Source organism: Salvelinus fontinalis, chromosome 13 (assembly GCF_029448725.1).
Source record: "Salvelinus fontinalis isolate EN_2023a chromosome 13, ASM2944872v1, whole genome shotgun sequence".
Taxonomy (NCBI): Eukaryota; Metazoa; Chordata; class Actinopteri; order Salmoniformes; family Salmonidae; genus Salvelinus; species Salvelinus fontinalis.
Window position 1 is genome coordinate 45588330 of NC_074677.1, and position 23203 is coordinate 45611532.

Consider the following 23203-nt stretch of genomic DNA (forward strand, 5'->3'; position numbering starts at 1 on the left):
GATTATGGGGATATTATAGGTGCCGTTTTCCATTGTGCCCTTAGGTTTACTACTTGTGATGGTTACAGAAGTCTTTTAGAGTGGACTGGACCTCTGTATGTAAGAGAGCAGTATTTTCTTGTGTTCATCTACAAAGCACTCCTGTATCTATTATCATTCATTCAATTTAGACTTAGAAATTGCCAAACCCAGTCTCAGGCTTGGATAACACCGGTGGTCTCATCGGTCTCCACATAGTTGGGTCAAGCTGCTTTTAGTTTCTTTTGCACCCTTTATGTGGAACTACTTACAAAACTCTGAAATCACAGGTTCTGTACCCCTTTGGTCAGTTCACAGTAATGATCGGAGGGAGACTTATGTTAAATGTCTGTTTCTCGTAATAGGTTTTGTAATTGTACATGTTTGATGTATTTATGCAGGACTCATCTGTAAGAGACCCAAGCCTCACTACGACTTTCCTGTCAAAATGAAGGTTATATTTCTCCTTTTCTAATTACTTAAATAAATTAATATTATGGTTTAAGGCAGGGCTCTCCAACCCTGTTCCTGGAGCGCTGCCGTCCTGTAAATTTTCACTCCAACCCAAGTTGTCACTAACCCGCTTTCAGCTTATCAACCAGCTAATTATTAAAAATCAGGTGCGCTAGATTATGGTTGGCGCGGAAACCTACAGGACTTCAGCTCTCCAGGAACAGGGTTGGAGAGCCCTGGTTTAAGGTCTGTTTCGCTAAGTCATTTACCGAGACCACAGCTTTATTCCTCTCCCATTTGAATGAAGATCTGCGTCGCAAAGAGTTTTGAGAGACAGACTTATCTTTCATCAGAAGTTTAATTCAATATGTACAACTACTCTTAATAAAGCACTGGATTTCACATGTGATACATTGAGAAACCGTCCCCCTGTCTAGCAGTATGGGAGAGTCACAGTCCAACTAGTCATTTACAATTAATGATAATAAAAGCTCCAAGTCTGGTTAGAGTCCTACTATCTACATTCTGTACGCGTGTCATTTGAACCGAAATAAGACATTTGATGCCGACAACAGGAAAGACGACAACAACAAAGATAGCAAAGTGAAAGCAGGAGTGTCAAGCATGTTGGTGTCATTGCCGAAACTCCTGGAAGTACAGTGAGAGCACACTGTTGGTCAGTTACGTCGTCTACATATCAGTGTGGTGGTGGGCTTGGTAGTCGGGATCTCCCCTGGGTGCTGGCAGGGGTTACTTCAGAGGGGAGGTCTTCATGGGAATCATTATTCTGGACTCCATGTGCTGGATCAGCGGAACTGACAGAGGAGTGGAATGAAGAGGGTCACTTCAACATATTACTACACTTTTCAGCGCTTCATATACATTTCGCTCGAAGGATGGACAGAGAGCGAGTGAGACGCACAGAAAAAGAGCCAACTGACCTGTGTAATAGACAACCTCATCCCAGCCTTCATGTTGCCAAGCTGCGTTCCTGGTGTCTTCTCTCGACTGGAGGTCTTTGTAGGCTAGAAACAGACAATACACAGAAAGCATTCATATCAAAGTCACTGAAAAAAAATGTCCATGCTGTATAGTTAACTCATTATTTTGTTGATACTGTATTTTGTTGAGTACGTACAGTGTATGTACAACTCAACAAAATATAGCAAATTCAAAAACGAGACACCAGAGTGAAACTATAATAATTGAGTTGGTACAAAATGTGTCCCAGGTACATTTCCATGTCATCCAGTGTTAGTTAATTCTGGTACTGGGGACCCAAAGGGGTGGACATTATAGTTTTTGCCCTAGTACTACACACCCGATTCCACTTATTAAAGTATTGATGATAAATTGATTATTTGAATAAGGTATGGCAAAAAAAAATAAGGCAAAAAAAATAAAAAGTGCACCCCTTTGCGTCCCCAGGATTAAGAAACACTGCCCTAAAATCAGGGTTCGTACTGACAGTGGCAAGTCAAAGACTTAAGTTCCTTTTATGTGAGGAAAACGGCACGTGAACGGCCTGGAAATTAATTAGCAAGACCAATACATTTTTCTAAAATGTTCCTCTCATTTTAATTCAAGTACTTTTGAAGTACCAACTTGAGAATACGTCTTATTTTCAAGATATTCCCGTACTTAAATTTCAGAGTGACAAATTCAAGTACTTCAAGCAACTCACTAAATAAACTGTAGAGAGGTGATAGAGAGGGGTCATCTCAAGGCCATCAGACTGTTAAATAGCCATCTCTAGCACAGAGTGGCTATATACACTATCTTGAAATAATTAGCCACTATAATAAATGGAACACTAGTCACTTTAATAATGTTTACATATCTTGCATTACTCTATTCTACTACATCTTAGTCTATGCTGCTCTGACATTGCTCGTCCATATATTTATATATTCCATTCCTTTACTTAGATGTGTGTGTATTGTTGTGTAATTGTTATATATTATTGCTAGAAACACAAGCATTTCACTACACCCGCAATAACATCTGCTAAACACGTGTATGTGATCAATACAATTTGATTTCAGAAGATTGCCCTATTTGGTAAAAGACCAAGTCCATATTATGGCAAGAACAGCTCAAATAAGCAAAGAGAAACGACAGTCCATCATTACTTTAAGACATGGTCAGTCAATATGGAAAATGTCAAGAACTTTGAAAAGTTTATTTTATGTGACCAATAAAATTTGATTTGATCCTTGTGGTTGTCTCGTCTTACCCCAGAGGTGATGTACCATGTAGAGGCTGCCGATCTGCGAGAAGAACCCTCCCACAGCCTCACTGTTCTGCTGACGGAACTCTATGGCCCGAGCCCTGCAGTAGACACGGAACACACGCTGATGTCACATGACACACAGCAGCCAATCAAGCAGCCTTATGACAGCAGTTGTTCATCCTGTGCGTTATAACTACAACAGCGCACAGAGAATACAGATACCTTCTGCTGAACACACTATCTTGCTTCAGACAGATTTTTTTTTACACGTTAAAAAAATCAACAATTTCACCATTGAGTTATTGATTATGTTTTAACCAATGCAATGTTCCAATCATCCTATTTCCTGCATCGCTGTTCAGTCCCCCATGTATACGGATTTGACCTTGTTGTTCTGTCATTTCAATTCTGCCAAACAGTGGTTTGAATTGACAAATTACAGCAGCCATATTCTACTTATAGTCGCCATATCGAATAATTGCATTTCACGTAACAACCCCTCGTCCATTTTCAGTCACGCTCAGGACGTCATGCAACGGAAGTGCAGATCAGAGGTACCGTACAGGTGTATCAACTACATGACGGAAGGAACCAAGTGACGTTGTCTCGATCAGTGTCTAAGAAAAGTGACAAATTAAAAAAGGAGGATATTTATGCAAATCCTACAGAAAACTTACCAGTAGTTTCCCCACTCAATCATAGTTCCAGGCTGAAAGAAGAGAGGAGGATTAGACATCATATAGAGTGAGAGAGAAAGATAAGAGAGAGAGGGAGAGATAAAGAGAGAGAGAGCGCGAGTCTAACCCTGAGTTGGTATGAGCGAAGCTCATAGATGTTGGGCCCTGGGCGGGGGGCGGGCTCGTTCCAGAAGCTGAACTCCAGGAGCAGCTGGTTACGACGAGACAGCAACATCTTCCCCCGCTCATTCCTGTACTCCATGAACTCCTACAAAAGCCACAAGTAATGGTTCAAGAACTGGAAAGGAAATGAACTCCCAAATTCTGTAGGAGGCATATGCAGGTTTGTTGTAATGCATCCCGAACATGATTCAAAAGATGAAATTCCTGCAGAATGCTTCTTTCAAAGTAATACGTATTGTAAGTACTGTGCAGGAATTTCTTACTTTTCATTATAGAAACCCCATATAGCGACATTTGTGAGCCGACTTTCCTACTAACCTTATTCTGCCGGAGTTTGTTCATGACCTCTGTCAGGGCTGGGTAGCCTCCCTGATATCGCCACAGGTGAACTACAACACAGAGACACCTAGTCAGCTGTACAACTGAATGCCTTCAGCTGAAATGTGCGTTCCGCATTTAATCCAACCCCTCTGAATCGGAGAGGTGCGGAAGCTGCCTTAAATCGACATCCACATCTTAGGCGCCTGGGGAACAGTGGGTTAACTGCCTTGCTCAGGGACAGAATGACAGATTTTTACCTTGTCAGCTCAGGGATTCGATCCAGCAACCTTTCGGTTACTGGCCCAACGCGCTAACCACTAGGCAAACCAGGTGAGAGAGTGTGTGTGTGTGTGTGTGTGTGCGTGCATGTATATGAGTGTGTCCTTACCTGCCTGGTCCTGCTCTCCATACCATGTGTTCCAGGTGCCAATCAGCTCACAGGGGTAATGAGAGTCAGCGTTGATGGAGGGCAGAACCTCCTCACTGAGGACACGCATAACAAAACAAAAATTAGATCATCAATTCAGAATCTTGGTGACGCTGTGTTCATCTTTTTACACACATCTTCAAAAGCATTTAGACTCTCCATTGTCTAACAATGCTGCTGTTCCGAGTGTTTGCTTGGAGGTAGGTGTACCTTACCAAAGTTTGTTGTAAGCATCAAGGCACTCGGGCTTGACATTGTGAACTGTAAGAGAAGAGAAAGAGGTAATCCAGCATGTAACAGAGTGTGGCAGTGGCCTGGGGAAAAAGTCTGACACCTTTTAACCTATGTTAAAAAAACACAATGAGGCCATTGTAATGTAGACGCACAGGCGTCACGACCATACCCTTGAGTGTGTGTGTGTGTGTGTGTGTGTGTGTGTGTGTGTGTGTGTGTGAGAGAGAACATACACTGTATTTTGTAGAGGTTGGTGTCTTCCTTCTTAGCCAGTAGTTGAGAGTGGGCATCCTTTCTGGGGTCGACCTTCCTGACGAACAGAGACTTGAACCAGCTGTCCTCGCGGTTCTTATTGGTGGACGCTGATAGACTCCTGGACAAGACGTGAGACAGCATTAGGACACCATCATTTATTTTTGATTTAACCTTTAATTATCCAGGATGGTCTCATTGATAAATTATTTTTCAAGAATGCCCAAACAAGACAGCAGCAGTTTCCCCAAAATAGTCATATATACACACACTCATAGTATAGCAATGTTTAAGGATAAGCAGAGTCAACGAAGACCAGCCAAAAGCACTAGAGATCACAGTAATGTGTCACGACAGTTTGGGTTCGTAATAAAGTTATTGGCTGGTAATAAACCTATTCTCAATTTGAGTTTCTTTACCAGGTTCTCAACATGATTAGTGAAGCTCAGCTTCTCATCCACCCAAACAGTTGTAAGTTTTGACTTGCTCTATGGAATTTCCTTCCAAGGTATGTGTATTATGGATCCCCATTAGCTTGGAAGCAGCTACTCTTCCTCGGTTCCAACAAAATTAATACACTTGTTTTAAACATTACAATACATTCACAACAAATAGGGGCCCTCAGGCCTACTCCCACATATCTATAAGACAAAATCCATGTGTAAATGTGTGTATAGTGCATATGTTATCGTGTGTTGTGAGAAAAAAGAGAGAAAAAAAGAAATTACGTTGAAAAATCCAGTCTAAAATATTAGGCCTATGAGATTGCACTAATAACAGATAGGCCTAAGCTACAATAAATAATCAACAATACAGCCAATTAATACAAATTCATACAAGTCCCTGTGTAAAAGTCCACATGTCCACAGGCTAAAGGTAAAATTCGGATCAGAGACCACGGGACCATGAAATGTGCGCTGGAGGTGAGCGAAACTCGGGGGAGTAGGAGGTAAGTGGCAGGGATACCTGTACCAAACAGGTGGGAAGCAGGCCTGGGTAAGAGGGGAGGCTTTCAACCAGACAGGTGCGTGGTGGAGGAGCTTTCAGCTTTGGCACCGGAACGATTGAGGTTTGCTTTCTCCGATAAGCGAAAAGATAGAAGATAGCCTCTATGGCCAGGTAACATGTTGACGATATAAAACAATTACTGGAGTATTTGAAATGACTGACAAAAAGCAAAAATAAACCACAAAAAAACAAGGCGCACGAGACACACAGGTTCAGCTACCGTCTTGGTGGGGCGAGAGAGCCAAGGAGTTTGTTGACGTTACATTAAAAATCTATCTGCACACCGTGCTGCACTGTCAAGCTGCTACCTGAATAAAAGAAAACAATCAGAAAATAATTAGTGGTCTAACTTATGTTCAGACTGTCACGAGAGGCTTAGTGACTGAAATCTCCCTCTCTCCCCTAATCGGCTAACATTATCTAAATCCCCACACCCCCCCCTACAAAAGACAACCAGCTAAGTCATCTGAACATGGGTCTTGCAGTGTGTGTGTGTATCATATATAGCCTTTACGGTTCAAATCTCTCTCTGCTGGTCATTTATGAACTTATTTCCTCTATCCTGTCTGATTATCCATCAGTCTGACAAACAGGGGCCAGAATGTTGCACACAATGAACTGTGAAACAATCTGGCCCCTGCGGGATTGATGAAATATTTTATTTGACCAGGTAGGCCAGTTGAGAACAAGTTCTCATTTACAACTGAGACCTGGCCAAGATAAAGCAAAGCAGTGCGATACAAACAACACGGAGTTACACATGGGATAAACAAAAGTACAGTCAATAATACCATAGAAAAATCTATATACTGTGTGTGCAAATGGAGCAAGGAGGTAAGGCAATAATTAGGCCGTAGTAGCGAAGTAATTACAATTGAGCAAATTAACACTGGAGTGATAGATGTGCAAGTAGAAATACTGGTGTGCGAAAGAGCAAAAAAAGTCAATAAAAACAATATGGGGATGAATGAGGTAGGTAGATTGGATGGGATGTGTACAGCTGCAGCGGTCGGTAAGCTGCTCAGATAGCTGGTGCTTAAAGTTAGTGAGGGAGATATGTCTCAAACTTCAGCGATTTTTGCAATTCGTTCCAGTCATTGGCAGTAGAGAACTGGAAGGAAAGGCGGCCAAAGGGGGTGTTGGCTTTGGGGATGACCAGTGAGATATACCTGCTGGAGCGCGTGCTACGGGTGGGTGTTATGGTGACCAGTGAGCTGAGATAAGGCGGGGCTTTACCTAACAAAGACTTATAGATGACCTGGAGCCAGTGGGTCTGGCAATGAATATGTAGCGAGGGCCAGCCAACAAGTGCATATAAGTCGCAGTGGTGGGTGGTAAATGGGGCTTTGGTGACAAAACGGAGGGCACTGCGATAGACTGCATCCATTTGGCTGAGTAAAGTGTTGGAGGCTATTTTGTAAATGACATCGCCGAAGTCGAGGATCGGTAGGATGGTCAGTTTTACGAGGGTATGTTTGGCAGCGTGATTGAAGGAGGCTTTGGTGCGAAATAGGAAGCTGATTCTAGATTTAATTTTGGATTGGAGATACTTAATATGAGTCTGGAAGGAGAGTTTCCAGTCTAGCCAGACACCTAGGTATTTGTAGTTGTCCACATATTCCAAGTCAGAACCGTCCAGAGTAGTGATGCTAGTCGGGCGGGCGTGGGCAGCGATCGGTTGAAGAGCATGCATTTAGTTTTACTAGCGTTTAAGAGCAGTTGGCCACGGAAGGAGAGTTGTAATGGCATTGAAGCTCGTTTGGTGGTTTGTTAACACAGTGTCCAAAGAAGGGCCAGATGTATACTGAATGGTGTTGTCTGCGTAGAGGTGGATCAAGGAATCACCCACAGCAAGAGCGACATCATTGATATAGACAGAGAAAAAGAGTCGTCCCGAGAACTGAACCGTGGTACCCCCATAGAGACTGCCAGAGGTCCGGACAACAGGCCCTCCGATTTGACACACTGAACTCGATCAGAGAAGTAGTTGGTGAACCAGGCGAGGCAGTCATTTGAGAAACTAAGGCTGTTGAGTCTGCCGATAAGAATACGGCGATTGACAGAGCCGAAAGCCTTGGCCAAGTCGATGAAGACGGCTGCACAAATCTCCCTCCCTCCCCTAAATCAGCTAACATGATCTAAATCCCCACCCCCCTACAAAAGACAACGAGCTAAGTCATCTGACCATGGGTCTTGCAGATTGATGATTGAATGCAAGTGCTAGATAGCTTTAGGATGATACTGGACACAGTGCATTTAGAAAGTTTTCCAACCCCTTGACTTTCCGCATTTTGTTACGTTACAGCCCTGTATTAAAATAGTTTCCCCCTCAATACCCCATAATAACAAAGAAAAAAACTGATATTCCATATATTTCTATTTGTTTAACACTTTTTTGGATACTACATGATTCCATGTGATTTATTTCATAGCTTTGATGTCTTCACTTTGATGTCTTCTACAAAGTAGAATAATAGTAAAAATTAAGAAAAACCTTGGACTGAGTAGGTGTGTCCAAACTTTTGACTGGTACTGTTTGTGTATATACAGTACCAGTCAAAAGTTTGGATGCACCTACTCATTCAAGGGTTTCTATATTTGACTATTTTCTACATTGTAGAATAATAGTGAAGACATCAACACTATTAAATAACACACGTCATCATGCAGTAACCAAAAAAAGTGTTAAACAAATCAAACTATATTTTATATTTGAGATTCTTCAAAGTAGCCACCCTTTGCCTTCAAAGCTTTGCACACGCTTGGCATTCTCTCAACCAGCTTCATGAGGTAGTCACCTGGAACGCATTTCAATTAATAGGTGTGTCTTTAAAAAAAGTTAATTTGTGGAATGCATTTCCTTCTTAATGTGTTTGAGCCAATCAGTTGTGTTGTGACATGGTATGGGTGGTATACAGAAGAAAGCCTTAACTGGTAGAAGACCAAGAACAGCAAAAGAAAATGACAGTCCATTACTTTAAGACATGAAGGTCAGTCAATCAAGAACTCTGTGAAAGTTTCTTCAAGTGCAGTTGCAAAAACGATCAAGCGCTATGATGAAACTGGCTCTCACGAGGACAGCCACAGGAAAGGAAGACCCAGAGTTACCTCTGCTGCAAAGAATAAATTCATTAGAATAACAAACTCAGAAATTGCAGCCCAAATAAATGCTTCACAGAGTTCAAGTAACAGACACATCTCAACATCAACTGTTTAGAGGAGACTGCGTGGCCTTCATGATCGCAAAGAATTGCTGCAAAGAAACCACTACTAAAGGACAAAAATAATAAGAAGAGACTTGCTTGGCCCAAGAAACACAAGCAATGGACATCAGACCGGTGGAAATCCTTTTTTTGGTCCGATGAGTCCAAAGTCGAGATTTTTGGTTACAACCGCTGTCTTTGTGAGATGAGAGTATGTGAACGGATTATCTCCGCATGCGTGGTCCCCACCTTGAAGCATGGAGGAGAAGGTGTGATGGAGCTTTGCTGGTGGCACGGTCAGTGATTTATTTAGAATACAAGGCACAATTTAAAATACAAGGCACACTTAACCAGCATGGCTACCACAGCATTCTGCAGCGATACGCCATTCCATCTGGTTTGCGCTTAGTGGGACTATCATTTGTTTTCAACAGGACAATGACCCAAAACACACCTCCAGGCTGCGTAAGGGCTATTTGACCAAGAAGGAGAGAGTGATAAGAGTGCTGCATCAGATGACCTGGCCTCCACAATCCCCCGACCTCAACCCAATTGAGATGGTTTGGGATGAGTTGGACCGCAGAATGAAGGAAAAGCAGCCAACAAGTTCTCAGCATATGTGGGAACTCCTTCAAGACTGTCCGGCTGCTTTTCAGAGCCTTTCAGGGTGTTGATTAGTTCCATAAAATTCTGTTTCCTTAGCTCATATTGACCCTTTTTGATATAATTTGATCCCACATTCACTAGGACAGCAGCAGCCCTTAGATGTAGGACGGACTGAAGAAATCCTGTGATATCCTTAACCGTAGACCCCGGGTAGCACAGGGATTTTTGCACCAGGAACTGAGATGTGCCTCACCATGGAGCTACCAATGATGAAGACTGCAGGAAGGTGAGTGGCCGTGGACGTCCAGCCTTTTGAGCCTCCTTGAGCACCGATGGGAGACAGAGGACACATCAATAGAAGCCCTCCTAGAAGGGGAGGAGCCTCAGACAACCTTGAGGCCTGATGTGAGCGGGAGCCCGGGGGGTACGGGCCTGTGTTAGAAAACCCAGAGCTGGATCCTCAGGAGACAGGGTAGAGGATGAAGGAGCCGGAATCTCAAAGCAGGTGGGCGAGACTCTCGGTCAGCAGGATGGGATCCCCCAAAGCCATTTCAGCCCCATTCACCAAAGACCGCTGGTCTTACAGTGTGTGCCTCCACTGGGATGCAGCTAACTTGCGCATTTATTCTCCAAGAAGGGTGGGGAAGGCAGGATTGGAAGGGCGGGTGAGATGGGAGGGAAGAGAGAACTTCACTAGGGAGGGGTCAGTTGGAGTGGCGACACTGGCGAGGCAGTTGCACGACGACCAGGCTGAGGAGTAGAAAAGAAAAAGATCAGAGTGGGATCTATCCCAAATACGCTGCAATGTCTCAATATGCTTACTCTGGGATGTCCAGATCAGACAAATATTCCCCAATAAGCTGACAGTTTGCACATTGGAAATTTGGCTGGTCAATATTATCCCAGAACTGTGCAAAAATAGGTGAAGCTCCTACATGGGATGAAATGTTCACCGTAGTCTCTGAAGAGGGTAGCTGCAAATCTGGAAAAAGTCAGTTTCACCATATGGCGGAAAGTGGTAGACGGCATTTTGGAAAAGGTTCGTCGAAATCCACACAAATAGAGGTTAGCGAGGTCTAGAGAATATATAAATAAAAGGGAATAGATCTAAGCACAGGCAAAATCCTAGAGGGAAACCTGGTTCAGTCTGCTTTCCAACAGACAAATCCACCTCCCAGCAGCACAATAACCTAAAAACACAAGGTCCAAATATACACAAGTCACTTACCAAGATGAGATTGAATGTTCCAGAGTGGCCTAGTTACAGTTTCGGCTTAAATTGGCTTGAAATTCTATGACAAGACTTGAAAATGGCTGTCTAGCATTGATCAACGACAAAATTGACAGAGCTTGCAGAATTAAAATAATTTTAAAAAGGGCAAATATTGTACAATCCAGGTTTGCAAAGTTCTTAGAGACTTAACCAGAAAGACTCACAGCTGTAATCGCTAAGGTGATTCTAACGTGTATTGACTCAGGGGGTTGAATACTTATCTAATCAATAAATACATATGTGTGTTTTATTTTCCAATGAAATCCATTTTAATCCCACTTTGTAAGTACAAAATGTGAAAAAAGTCAAGGGGTGTGAAGACTTTCTAAAGGGACTATAGATGGGTTGGCTGACAACGTCACGAAAATGAGACAAACACGTTGATGGGAGCGGAAGCCGGGAGTTGTTATCATTCTGAACAGTCAGATAGCTACTGTAGCAACAAGTACAAGCAGCTTCCATGTGGGGAATCGTAGGTGGCTCGTTTCAGCTCGTTTTATCTGGTTCTTGATACCATGTCTTCTTTTGAGGTGTTTTGATTGATAAAATGTCAATGCTAATATGGCTCAAATTTGCTAGCTAGATAACCAACAACTGTAAAGATGTATTTCAGAGACAACAAGTGCTCATTGTGCAAGTGTATACATGGTTTTTAATCAACATGGAGACAAAATATAGTTTTACATGTCAACAATCTAAGCCAACACGGTTTTGCCCCAAAGTTGTGCGGTTTTGTTGCTCAACAATCAACCAACTAATCTACAAGTAGTCTGCGTCATTCTCCGGAGGTGGCACCTAAACAAGCGTTTCCATTCTAGAATGATCGGAATGATAGGAATGCTTGCAAATGTATTACAAATACAAAACTGAGAATACACATTTACTTAAGTATCCAGACCCTACTTGGTATTTTATTAGGATCCCCATTAGCTGTTGCGCAAGGTCCACACCAAACATGACATAATACAGAACATTATTAGACGAGAATAGCTCAAGGACATAACTACATAAATTTAAAAATGGCACACGTAGCCTACATATGAAAACATACACTAACAACTCAAATAGGGGAGGCGTTGTGCCGTGAGGTGTTGCTTTATCTGTTTTTTTAAACCAGGTTTGCTGTTCACTTGAGCAATATGGAAGGGAGTTCCATTCAATTTCACACTCGTGACCCTCCAAAACCTTCTCGCTGCGCTAGCCCACTCGACCTGTGTTGACTGACAGTTGGCCCAATCAGAGGGCCGTGTGTGTGTTTCACGAGCCAATCAGTCGTTTGCAATTGTGATACTGTCTGTGGCTGAGTGATAGTAGCCTAATCCACAGAGACTCTTTGCCACAAAATGAGTGACAAAACATGACAGATCATTTCAAGTCATCAGTCTCAAATCAAAGTTGAGCCCAGAGTCTCCAAGTCGAAGTCAAGTCTCAAGTTATTTTATACCAAGTCAGGCTGCGGTCCAAACACAAGAAAGACACACCCTCGTCCACTTACCCTCGCCTTATGCCCTTGGGGGAATCCCCACCGCCATCTTGGAGGGTGGTCCAAATGATTAGCCAAGCAAGGGAAGATTGCAACGTAAGCTCCTCAGGCCCTCGTTTTTAGTCGGCTTTGCGAGTGTACAATTATGTTCACTCCGGGGCCTGAAACTCCCCATAATTCAATTCGTGACAATTGTACAGCCGCTAAGAAAAGTCCACAAAAAAACTTAACATCAAATGGAGAAGTCAACATACAAGTGTAAGTAAAAACAAATGTTTTTGTTTGGTTATCTTTTGGAAAATGTAGAAATAAAACATCTTCCTTCGTCAGAAGTCCCAGCTAGGCAGGCTAACGTTTGATAGCTAGCAAATTAATTAGCTAACTTACAGTAGGTATATATTAATAATGATATATTAAATTTAAGTAGACATGCACTCATAATTGACTGTAGCGCATATAAAGCCTCCACAAGCTACCGGTGGCTGAAAACAATCGCGGGATGAACGAATGACAACTTTCCGGCCAAGGTGGTCCATTTAAAAATCATTCCTAGGGGGGGCTCAAGATGGCGGCATGAGAGGGTGTAAAATTTCTAGCTGAGGAACAATTTTAGGGTTTTCTCACAAAGTTTTTAGTTTTAGACTGGAGTTGCAATTAGTTTTTCACAGAAAATGATAACCATACAATGTAGCTATTTTGAATAATTGTGTAATTAATCAAACCACTGAAATATATTTGACGATTTCCAACGAACAAGCTAGCTATTGAAAAGTGTCAGCATGTGTAGTTAAGTTAGCCTGCTAACGTCTTCATAGCTAGTAGCATGTAATCAGGACATGACCAAACTGTTGCTGAGATAATAGATGTTGAAACTTCCAAGGAGAAAAGAGGCATTGTTGAAACTCACTCATATGCTTGCAGTGTAAAAAAAGGGGGGTGAATGCGATTCATACCCAAATACCCCAACCAAGGAGCAACTTCCAAAGACGCTGAGAAGTGAACCATCAATGAGCCAGCTACAGGACAACATCGTCCGCATCTTCACAGCTAAAATCAAAGAGAGCGCAGATGACATCACGAATTTGGTGTAAAAGAACACTATCAGTATCGTTAATCTGAAGAAGGCGATTGATTTCAATGCTGAGGAAGTAAAAACCATTTTACCAATCTACGGTACAATGTTATTTGCAATTGTGTGTGTGTGTGTATATATATATATATAGAACATTTAGGTCAACCACTTGCGTGGTGCGAAGGACTGTTTTTATTTGCAACTAGTAAGAACTATTATTTTTGTGAGAACCTGATTCATGTGAACGTTTACAAGTTTAATATTCTTCATATAGTCACTGTGATAATAGAAAAAACAGAAATGGACATTTTACTAACGCCAGTGGAATCCGTAATATTTTGAAAAGGAAATCTTTATTTTTGTATTGTAAGGGTGCCGACTTTTATTTAATTCAAGAAACTCATGCCTGTTCCACAGATACTGCGTTTTGGAAGTGTCAATGGGGGAATGATATTTGGTACAAATCAGTCAGCAGGTGTCGCTATATTAAAAGGCAACTTTAAGGGTCATATATTGAGTCATCAGGGAGATGGATTATACTATTACAATTAATTGTTGTACATACAATTAATTGTTGTAAATAGTTATGCTTCCAATAACAAGTCAAGTAACTGTATTTTATTTAGAGACATTGAGAGGAAAATAAGTAAAATTATGTCTAAATTTCAATTGACCAAAGTAATATGGGGTGGAGATTTTATCTGTCCCAAGATTTATCTGTACAATCCAGTATTGATTTCTGGCTGATATCTGAAGATATGGCTGACAATACAGTCTCGATTGAACCATCGATTTTAACAAACCACAAAGGGATCTCAATAAAGATAAATATGCATGGGTTGTCAACAAAAAAAATAGTAAAGGTTACTGGAAAATGAACACGACTTTACTAGAGAATGAAGTATTTCAGAAGGAAGTAGCAGGAATTAATGATAAATACTGGAATTGTGCCTGTGTTATGAATACGTTTGGAAGTTACTGGGAGCTAATGAAATTTGATATAAGGCTTTTGGCTATTTCAATGGGGAAAGAAATTGCTCGTGCCAAGAGAGAAAGAATATGACATCATAAAGGGAATAATGGATTACACAAAAAAAAGTGAACTAACTAATCAGGAATTACTGGAGCTATCATCATTGCAAATGCAGTTAGACTGTATCTACGAGGAAAAGGCCCGGGCAGCGTTTGTAAGATCAAGACGAAAATGGATGGAAGAGGGAGAGAAAAATACTAAATATTTCTTTAATTTAGAAAAAAGAGCAGGCGAAAAGACTTCCATATGTAAATTAATGATTACTAATACTCCCAATGAAAATCCAAAAGAAATCTCTCAGCATGTTGCCCAGTTTTATCAGAATCTGTATACATCAGCTCAGTCTACTTCCAATATGAATCTTTTCTTAGACAATGTAGCAAACACTGCTAAGAAGATAAATAATGATTTCAGGGATTTTTGTGATGATGAGTTATCTGAAATTGAGATAAAAGACTGTATTAAAAGCCTTAAGGACAATAGTTCCCCTGGAAATGATGGTTTAATAAGCAAGTTTTATAAAGCATTCAATGATAAATTGATTCCTTTCATTCTTGCTATGTTTCAAGAATCAATAGAAAAGGGGGAGTTACCGGCTTCCTTAAAGCAAGGTGTAATTACTTTGATTCCCAAACCTAATAAGGATACTCTTTATATAGACAACTGGAGACCCATTAGCCTGTTCAATAATTGATTTGCCCTTGTATTTGCTAAGAGGTTGAAACAAGGCTTGCATCATATAATTGATGAAGAACAATCTGGTTTTATTACACATTAGTAATAATATCAGGTTGATCTTAGATATGATTGACTATAATGACTTCATCCTTGATGATAGTTTTCTTATGTTTGTTGATTTTTTTTATAAAGCTTTTGACACTGTAGAACATGAGTTTATGTTCAAAGCATTATATTTTTGGGGGTTTGGTGACTTTTTTTTTTTTGAAAACAGTCCAAACTTTATATAGTGGTTGTACTAGCTCTGTAAAATTAGCTCACGGGACATCCCAAAGATTTAATATTGGCCGTGGCATTAGGCAGGGCTGCCCAATTAGTCCATTTTTATTTGTTACTCAAATGATGGATCTTCATATCAAGAAAGGGAATGTTCAAGGTGTTTCAGCACTTGGCAATGAATTTAAACTATGTCAACTGGCTGATGATACCACCATATTTCTAAGAGACAGGAATGAGGTTTCTAAAGCAGTTTCCTGTATTGAAGACGTTCCTTAGTTTCGGGTTTGAAAATGTATATCAATAAGTCAGTCTTATTTCCACTCAAGGACTGTGTTTTATAGGAAGTATATGGTATCCCAATTAAAAGATAAGGTTACTTAACTTGAAATTCTTATACGCAAGGATTCTTTTTTTTTTTAAGAGTGAATTAAACTTCAACCCCATTATTGAGAAAACACAAAAGAAATTTAACCTCTGGTTGCTGAGAGATATTACGTTACACAGTTGGGTTTTATTGTCCAAAGCTGAAGGGTTATCCAGATCGGTTTATGTCTCGTTATCACTTCAATTACCCCCTAAAATTGTAAAGGACTTAGATAAGATTCTTTATCATTTTATTTGGAGGAACAAGCCTCACTATCTACAGAAAGATGTTCTCACTAATACCCAAGAACAAGGAGGTCTTGAGGTTTTAGATTTCAATACTCTAAATAATACTTTCAAAATGCATTGGATTCTGAAGTATATTAAGAACCAGAACAGTATTGGGAATGTCTTCCCTGAGTATTTATTGGACTCTGTTGGTGGTATAGAATTTTTGCTTCGATGTAATTTTGATGTTGATAAAATCCCAGTAAAATTGGCCAAATTCCATAAGCAGGCAATTTTAGCTTGGATGTTAGAATATACATTTTTTTCCCCCTCACAGATACTTTCTATGGAACAACAAAGATATGCAATTTAAAAGTCATTCTCTTTTTTTGTAACTGGTTTGAGAATAAAATTATTTTGGTTGGTCAGTTACTGAATGAGGATGGATATGTACTCTCATATGGGGAATTTCTTGATAAGTTTAAAACTCCAATAACTCCGAAATAATATGCAATTGTTTTTGATGCGATTCCAAGGGGGAGGTATCTCTTAAATTCCTCTGTGGTTGATGTAACAGATTTACATGAAAATATATTCATTAGCAATATTAACATCAAAGATAAATGTAGTAATAAACAGACTAGGAATATTGTTTGTGATACTACAATTCCCTCAGCAAGATTATTTTGGTCAAATATCTATGGTGATATACAATGGGGGAAAACATGGAAAATTGCTAAGAAACATTGTATCAGTAACAAGGTAAAGGAAGTTTAATTTAAAATGTTACATAGAATGTATCCCGTGAAACATGTTTTGGAAATATTCACTCTGAATATTGACTAAATGTGATTTCTGTGGAATGGAGAAGGAGACCATTTTGCATTTGTTTTTGCCTGTATTTATAGCAGAATGTTTTGGATTGAAATACAGAATTTTGTTACAAAAAAAATAGGACCGGTTGTACTATTTAATAGTTTTGATATAATTATTTATTTCAGAAATTCTGACATAGATAAAGATGAGTATATTTAATTCAACTGCTAATAATAGGTACTTTTCATATTCACAAATGGTCTAATTCAAAACCTAACTTTTTTCACTTTATAAATGAATTTAAACAATATGGCACTACTTTAACTAAAATTAAAAACAAAAGGTAATTAAAACTTGTATTATTAATGAATGTGATTTGTTTGTTTAGGATTTCTGGCAATGTAAATAGTTTGTTATTACGCTTGTTTGCATGTGACTATTCCTCTTTTGCTTGTTGATATTTGTTAATTATTTTTTTTTTTAAATTGTATTATAATTCCTTCCTCCCTCGCCCTGCAAGTGTATACTCCTCAGATGTCATGAGACGTCATCAGAAGTGTCCACTTAATTTGAGGGCTGAGGGGATAAGGTGAGTCTTAAGTGTTTGGACCAGAGCCTCAAGTCATCAAACGTGTGAGTCTAAGTCATGTGACTCGAGTCCACACCTCTGGTACTAAGTAGGCAAGTCATTCTAAGGTAGTGTGCGCCCTCTACTTGGCATAAAAAGACCATCACACGCAAGGCATTTTCAGAGGGTTTTCTGTTTTTGGTAACGCAAAAGTAATGACGACTAACGTTACTTTCAATGCCAGTAACATAAACTAATGAGTTGCTTTTAAAAGTAACGTTCCCCAACACTGTTTATGACCTTGAAAGAGATGTTAATTGAACTTCCCTTGTATCCTACAAATGTACTAATACGCAGCCAACTAACCTGCAGTGCAATTCCAAGGGCAGATGTTCTGCAAATAGTTGTCATGTGCACTGATTTGCAAAGATAGGACAAGTATTATATATAAACTGTGCAAAACACATTTAAAAGTGTCGATACGCTGCAAGTTATTTGCAATAGTTTTGTAGAAATGTCCTACCAAGTCATGAACAACCTTTAAGTGTTAAGCTCCTAGCTTAGCCTTTTAGTTAGCTGGCTTTCCTTCGCATTCCAGGGTCATTCAGGTATATTCATTACGCCAATTCTGTTGCAAAACGTTTTGAAACAGAAACTGCTTCCTCCAAACGGAAAACGTTTTGCAACGAAAACGAGAGTTTCTATTGGGTAAATTAACGTAGGTCCCTCCCTGTTTCGTTCCGTTTGCTTCCGGTTGATCCTTAAAACGTAAACAGTTTCCGTTAAAGTTAGATGGCTAGCTAACAAAGTTAGCACTATAGCTCTGGCTTAGTGGGAAGTGCAAAGAGTTGTTAACGATCAAATGCATATTCACTTTCAAACTTACTTTTCTCATACAAATATCCAACTAACCTGATTGTAAGTATGACTTGTCCGTTTGTCTGGACTCCGTTTCTCATCTGTTTTAGGCCGTTGCCCACCTTATGAAGGACTCGGTTTGCCATCTTTTCCTGGCTTGATTGAATACTTGCTATAACCAGAGAGGATTAGTTTTTCGTCGTCGTCTTCTTCTTCTTCTTCTTCTTCTTCTTCTTCTTCTTCTTCTTCTTGGGTGGTGTTTATCGGCGGTGGCATCCAACGTTATGGTGCATTACCGTCACCTACTGTACTGGCGTGTGGGCCGGCGACAGGGAGAAACTAAATCCTACCTACCAGCCCTGTTGCTCTTAAAAAATATAACACAATATTTGAGACTATATCTAATAACGTTCTACTCAATATACTCTTTAAACTAATTTCCTGTATCCCCTTCTCCCTCATACTAGATCTACGACTCTCGCTTTCCCTATGGTTCTGCCCACACTGTAGCAATTCATGCTCCACGGTCTCTGTTTCCTGGCAATACTCACACTTTCCTGTTGGATGCTTTCCTATCACATTTCCGGTTTTTCACACCACATTCCTGCACTGCAAATACTGACCCAGTACGTCCTGTCCTTGGATCTTTTGAACCATCTGTGTAAATGTGGTGGCAGGTAGCCTAGTAGTTAGCGTGTTGGGCCAGTATTTTATTTTATTTATTTCACCTTTATTTAACCAGGTAGGCAAATTGAGAACACGTTCTCATTTACAATTGCGACCTGGCCAAGATAAAGCAAAGCAGTTCGACACATACAACAACACATAGTTACACATGGAGTAAAACAAACATACAGTCAATAATACAGTGAAAATAAGTCTATATACAATATGAGCAAGTGAGGTGAGATAAGGGAGGTGAAGGCAAACAAGATATATATATAAATAAATTAAAAAAATATATATAAAAAGGCCATGGTGGCGAAGTAAATACAATATAGCAAGTAAAAAAAAATAACACTGGAATGGTTGGTTTGCAGTGGAAGAAGGTGCAAAGTAGAGATAGAAATAATGGGGTGCAAAGGAGCAAAATAAATAAATACAGTAGGTAAAGAGGTAGTTGTTTGGGCTAAATTATAGATGGGCTATGTACAGGTGCAGTAATCTATGAGCTGCTCTGACAGCTGGTGCTTAAAGCTAGTGAGGGAGATAAGTGTTTCCAGTTTCAGAGATTTTTGTAGTTCGTTCCAGTCATTGGCAGCAGAGAACTGGAAGGAGAGGCGGCCAAAGGAAGAATTGGTTTTGGGGGTGACCAGAGAGATATACCTGCTGGAGCGCGTGCTACGGGTGGGCGTTGCTATGGTGACCAGCGAGCTGAGATAAGGGGGTACTTTACCTAGCAGGGTCTTGTAGATGACCTGGAGCCAGTGGGTTTGGCGACGAGTGTGAAGCGAGGGCCAGCCAACGAGAGCGTACAGGTCGCAGTGGTGGGTAGTATATGGGGCTTTGGTGACAAAACGGATGGCACTGTGATAGACTGCATCCAATTTATTGAGTAGGGTTTTGGAGGCTATTTTGTAAATGACATCACCGAAGTCGAGGATTGGTAGGATGGTCAGTTTTACAAGGGTATGTTTGGCAGCATGAGTGAAGGATGCTTTGTTGCGGAATAGGAAGCCGATTCTAGATTTAACTTTGGATTGGAGATGCTTGATGTGAGTCTGGAAGGAGAGTTTACAGTCTAACCAGACACCTAGGTATTTGTAGTTGTCCACATATTCTAAGTCAGAGCCGTCCAGAGTAGTGATGCTGGACAGGCGGGCAGGTGCAGGCAGCGATCGGTTGAAGAGCATGCATTTAGTTTTACTTGTATTTAAGAGCAATTGGAGGCCACGGAAGGAGAGTTGTATGGCATTGAAGCTCGCCTGGAGGGTTGTTAACACAGTGTCAAGAGAAGGGCCAGAAGTATACAGAATAGTGTCGTCTGCGTAGAGGTGGATCAGAGACTCACCAGCAGCAAGAGCGACATCATTGATGTATACAGAGAAGAGAGTCGGTCCAAGAATTGAACCCTGTGGCACCCCCATAGAGACTGCCAGAGGTCCGGACAACAGACCCTCCGATTTGACACACTGAACTCGATCAGAGAAGTAGTTGGTGAACCAGGCGAGGCAATCATTAGAGAAACCAAAGCTGTCGAGTCTGCCGATGAGGATGTGGTGATTGACAGAGTCAAAAGCCTTGGCCAGGTCAATGAATATGGCTGCACAGTACTGTTTCCTATCGATAGCGGTTAAGATATCGTTTATGACCTTGAGCGTGGCTGAGGTGCACCCATGACCAGCTCTGAAACCAGATTGCATAGCGGAGAAGGTATGGTGGGATTCGAGATGGTCGGTAATCTGTTTGTTGACTTGGCTTTCGAAGACCTTAGAAAGGCAGGGTAGGATAGATATAGGTCTGTAGCAGTTTGGGTCTAGAGTGTCTCCCCCTTTGAAGAGGGGGATAACCGCAGCTGCTTTCCAATCTTTGGGAATCTCAGACGACACGAAAGAGAGGTTGAAAAGGCTGGTAATAGGGGTGGCAACAATTTCAGCAGATAGTTTTAGAAAGAAAGGGTCCAGATTATCTTGCCCGGCTGATTTGTAAGGGTCCAGATTTTGCAGCTCTTTCAGAACATCAGCTGACTGTATTTGGGAGAAAGAGAAATGGGGAAGGCTTGGGCGAGTAGCAGAGGGGAGGGCAGTGCTGTTGACCGGGGTAGGGGTAGCCAGGTGGAAAGCATGGCCAGCCGTAGAAAAATGCTTATTGAAATTCTCAATTATAATGGATTTGTCGGTGGTGACAGTATTTCCTATCTTCAGTGCAGTTGGAAGCTGGGAGGAGGTGTTCTTATTCTCCATGGACTTTACAGTGTCCCAGAACTTTTTTGAGTTTGTGTTGCAGGAAGCAAATTTCTGCTTGAAAAAGCTAGCCTTGGCTTTTCTAACTGCCTGTGTATACTGGTTTCTAGCTTCCCTGAAAAGTTGCATATCACGGGGGCTGTTCGATGCTAATGCAGAACGCCATAGGATGTTTTTCTGTTGGTTAAGGGCAGTCAGGTCAGGAGAGAACCAAGGGCTATATCTGTTCCTGGTTCTAAATTTCTTGAATGGGGCATGCTTATTCAAGATGGTGAGGAAGGCATTTTTAAAAAATATCCAGGCATCCTCTACTGACGGGATGAGATCAATATCCTTCCAGGATACCTCGGCCAGGTCGATTAGAAAGGCCTGCTCGCTGAAGTGTTTCAGGGAGCGTTTGACAGTGATGAGTGGAGGTCGTTTGATCGCTGACCCATTACGGATACAGGCAATGAGGCAGTGATCGCTGAGATCTTGGTTGAAAACAGCAGAGGTGTATTTGGAGGGCAAGTTGGTTAGGATGATGTCTATGAGGGTACCCGTGTTTACGGAATTGGGGTGATACCTGGTAGGTTCATTGATAATTTGTGTGAGATTGAGGGCATCAAGCTTAGATTGTAGGATGGCTGGGGTGTTAAGCATGTTCCAATTTAGGTCGCCTAGCAGCACAAGCTCTGAAGATAGATGGGGGGCAATCAGTTCACATATGGTGTCCAGAGCACAGCTGGGGGCAGAGGGTGGTCTATAGCAGGCGGCAACAGTGAGAGACTTGTTTTTAGAGAGGTGGATTTTTAAAAGTAGTAGTTCAAATTGTTTCGGAACAGACCTGGATAGTAAAACAGAACTCTGCAGGCAATCCTTGCAGTAGATTGCAACACCGGCCCCTTTGGCCGTTCTATCTTGTCTGAAAATCTTGTAGTTAGGGATGAAAATGTCAGAATTTTTGATGGTCTTCCTAAGCCAGGATTCAGACACGGCTAAAACATCTGGGTTGGCAGAGTGTGCTAAAGCAGTGAACAAAACAAACTTAGGGAGGAGGCTTCTAATGTTAACATGCATGAAACCAAGGCTATTACGGTTACAGAAGTCATCAAAAGAGAGCGCCTGGGGAATAGGAGTGGAGCTAGGTACTGCAGGGCCTGGATTCACCTCTACATCACCAGAGGAACAGAGGAGGAGTAGGATAAGGGTACGGCTAAAAGCTATGAGAATTGGTCGTTTGGAACGTCTAGAACAGAGAGTAAAAGGAAGTTTCTGGGGGCGATAAAATAGCTTCAAGGAATAATGTACAGACAAACGTATGGTAGGATGTGAATACAGTGGAGGTAAACCTAGGTAATGGGTGATGATGAGAGAGATATAGTCTCTAGAAACATCATTGAAACCAGGTGATGTCATCGCATATGTGGGTGGTGGAACTGAGAGGTTGGATATATAGTGAGCAGGGCTAGAGGCTCTACAGTGAAATAAGCCAATAAACACTAACCAGAACAGCAATGGACAAGGCATATTTACATTAAGGAGAGGCATGCTTAATCGAGTGATCATAAGGGTCCAGTGAGTAGAGGTTGGTTGGGGGCACGGCGATCCAGACAGCTGGCCGGGTAGCTGGCTATCGGTAGCAAGATAACATAGGATGGAGGTCAGTTTTTATTTTTTATTTTTTTATTTTTTTGTCACCTCGTTCGTTTCCGTCGGTAGATTAGTGGGGTTCCGTGTGGTAGAGGGGATCGATCCAATTGGCAAAATAGATATAGTGACCGAGGGGAAAAAAAAAAAAAAAAAAAAAAAAAAAAAATTGTCCGGTATATTTATTTAGATAGCAGCCGATAAGACAGCTAATAATTAGCAGATGGGTATTCAGAAACGTCGCAATGGAAAAGCCTGTTGAAACCACCTCGGACAATTACGTCGGCAAACCAGTCGTGATGGATCGGCGGGGCTCCGTGTCGGCAATAAAGAGTCCAGTCCAATTGGCAAAAGAGGTATTGTAGCCCAATAATTCGCTGGTAGGCCTCTTCGGCTAGCCGGCAG

The 23203-nt window shown here is 41.2% G+C and overlaps 1 protein-coding gene across 1 annotated transcript; it reads right to left on the minus strand.

The window, feature by feature from the left end:
* Positions 1–810: 810 nt before the first annotated feature.
* Positions 811–18791, minus strand: LOC129868786 (protein NipSnap homolog 2-like). The gene is made up of 10 exons (XM_055943021.1): positions 18321–18791; positions 4780–4919; positions 4528–4573; positions 4274–4368; positions 3883–3953; positions 3509–3649; positions 3382–3413; positions 2708–2802; positions 1413–1496; positions 811–1286 (listed from the first exon to the last, which is right to left on the minus strand). Exons 1-10 carry the CDS (start codon positions 18410–18412, stop codon positions 1222–1224), a joined length of 861 nt encoding a protein of 286 aa, XP_055798996.1. The 5' UTR covers positions 18413–18791; the 3' UTR covers positions 811–1221.
* Positions 18792–23203: the final 4412 nt, after the last annotated feature.

Coding starts and splice junctions, on each gene's coding strand:
- LOC129868786 (XM_055943021.1), bottom strand. CDS start 18,412: ATGGCAAACCGAGTCCTTCATAAGGTGGGCAACGGCCTAAAACAGATG. Junction 4,920..18,320: donor CAAGTCATACTTACAATCAG/GTTAGTTGGATA, acceptor CGTCTTGTCCAG/GAGTCTATCAGCGTCCACCA. Junction 1,287..1,412: donor TGAGGTTGTCTATTACACAG/GTCAGTTGGCTC, acceptor CTCCTCTGTCAG/TTCCGCTGATCCAGCACATG.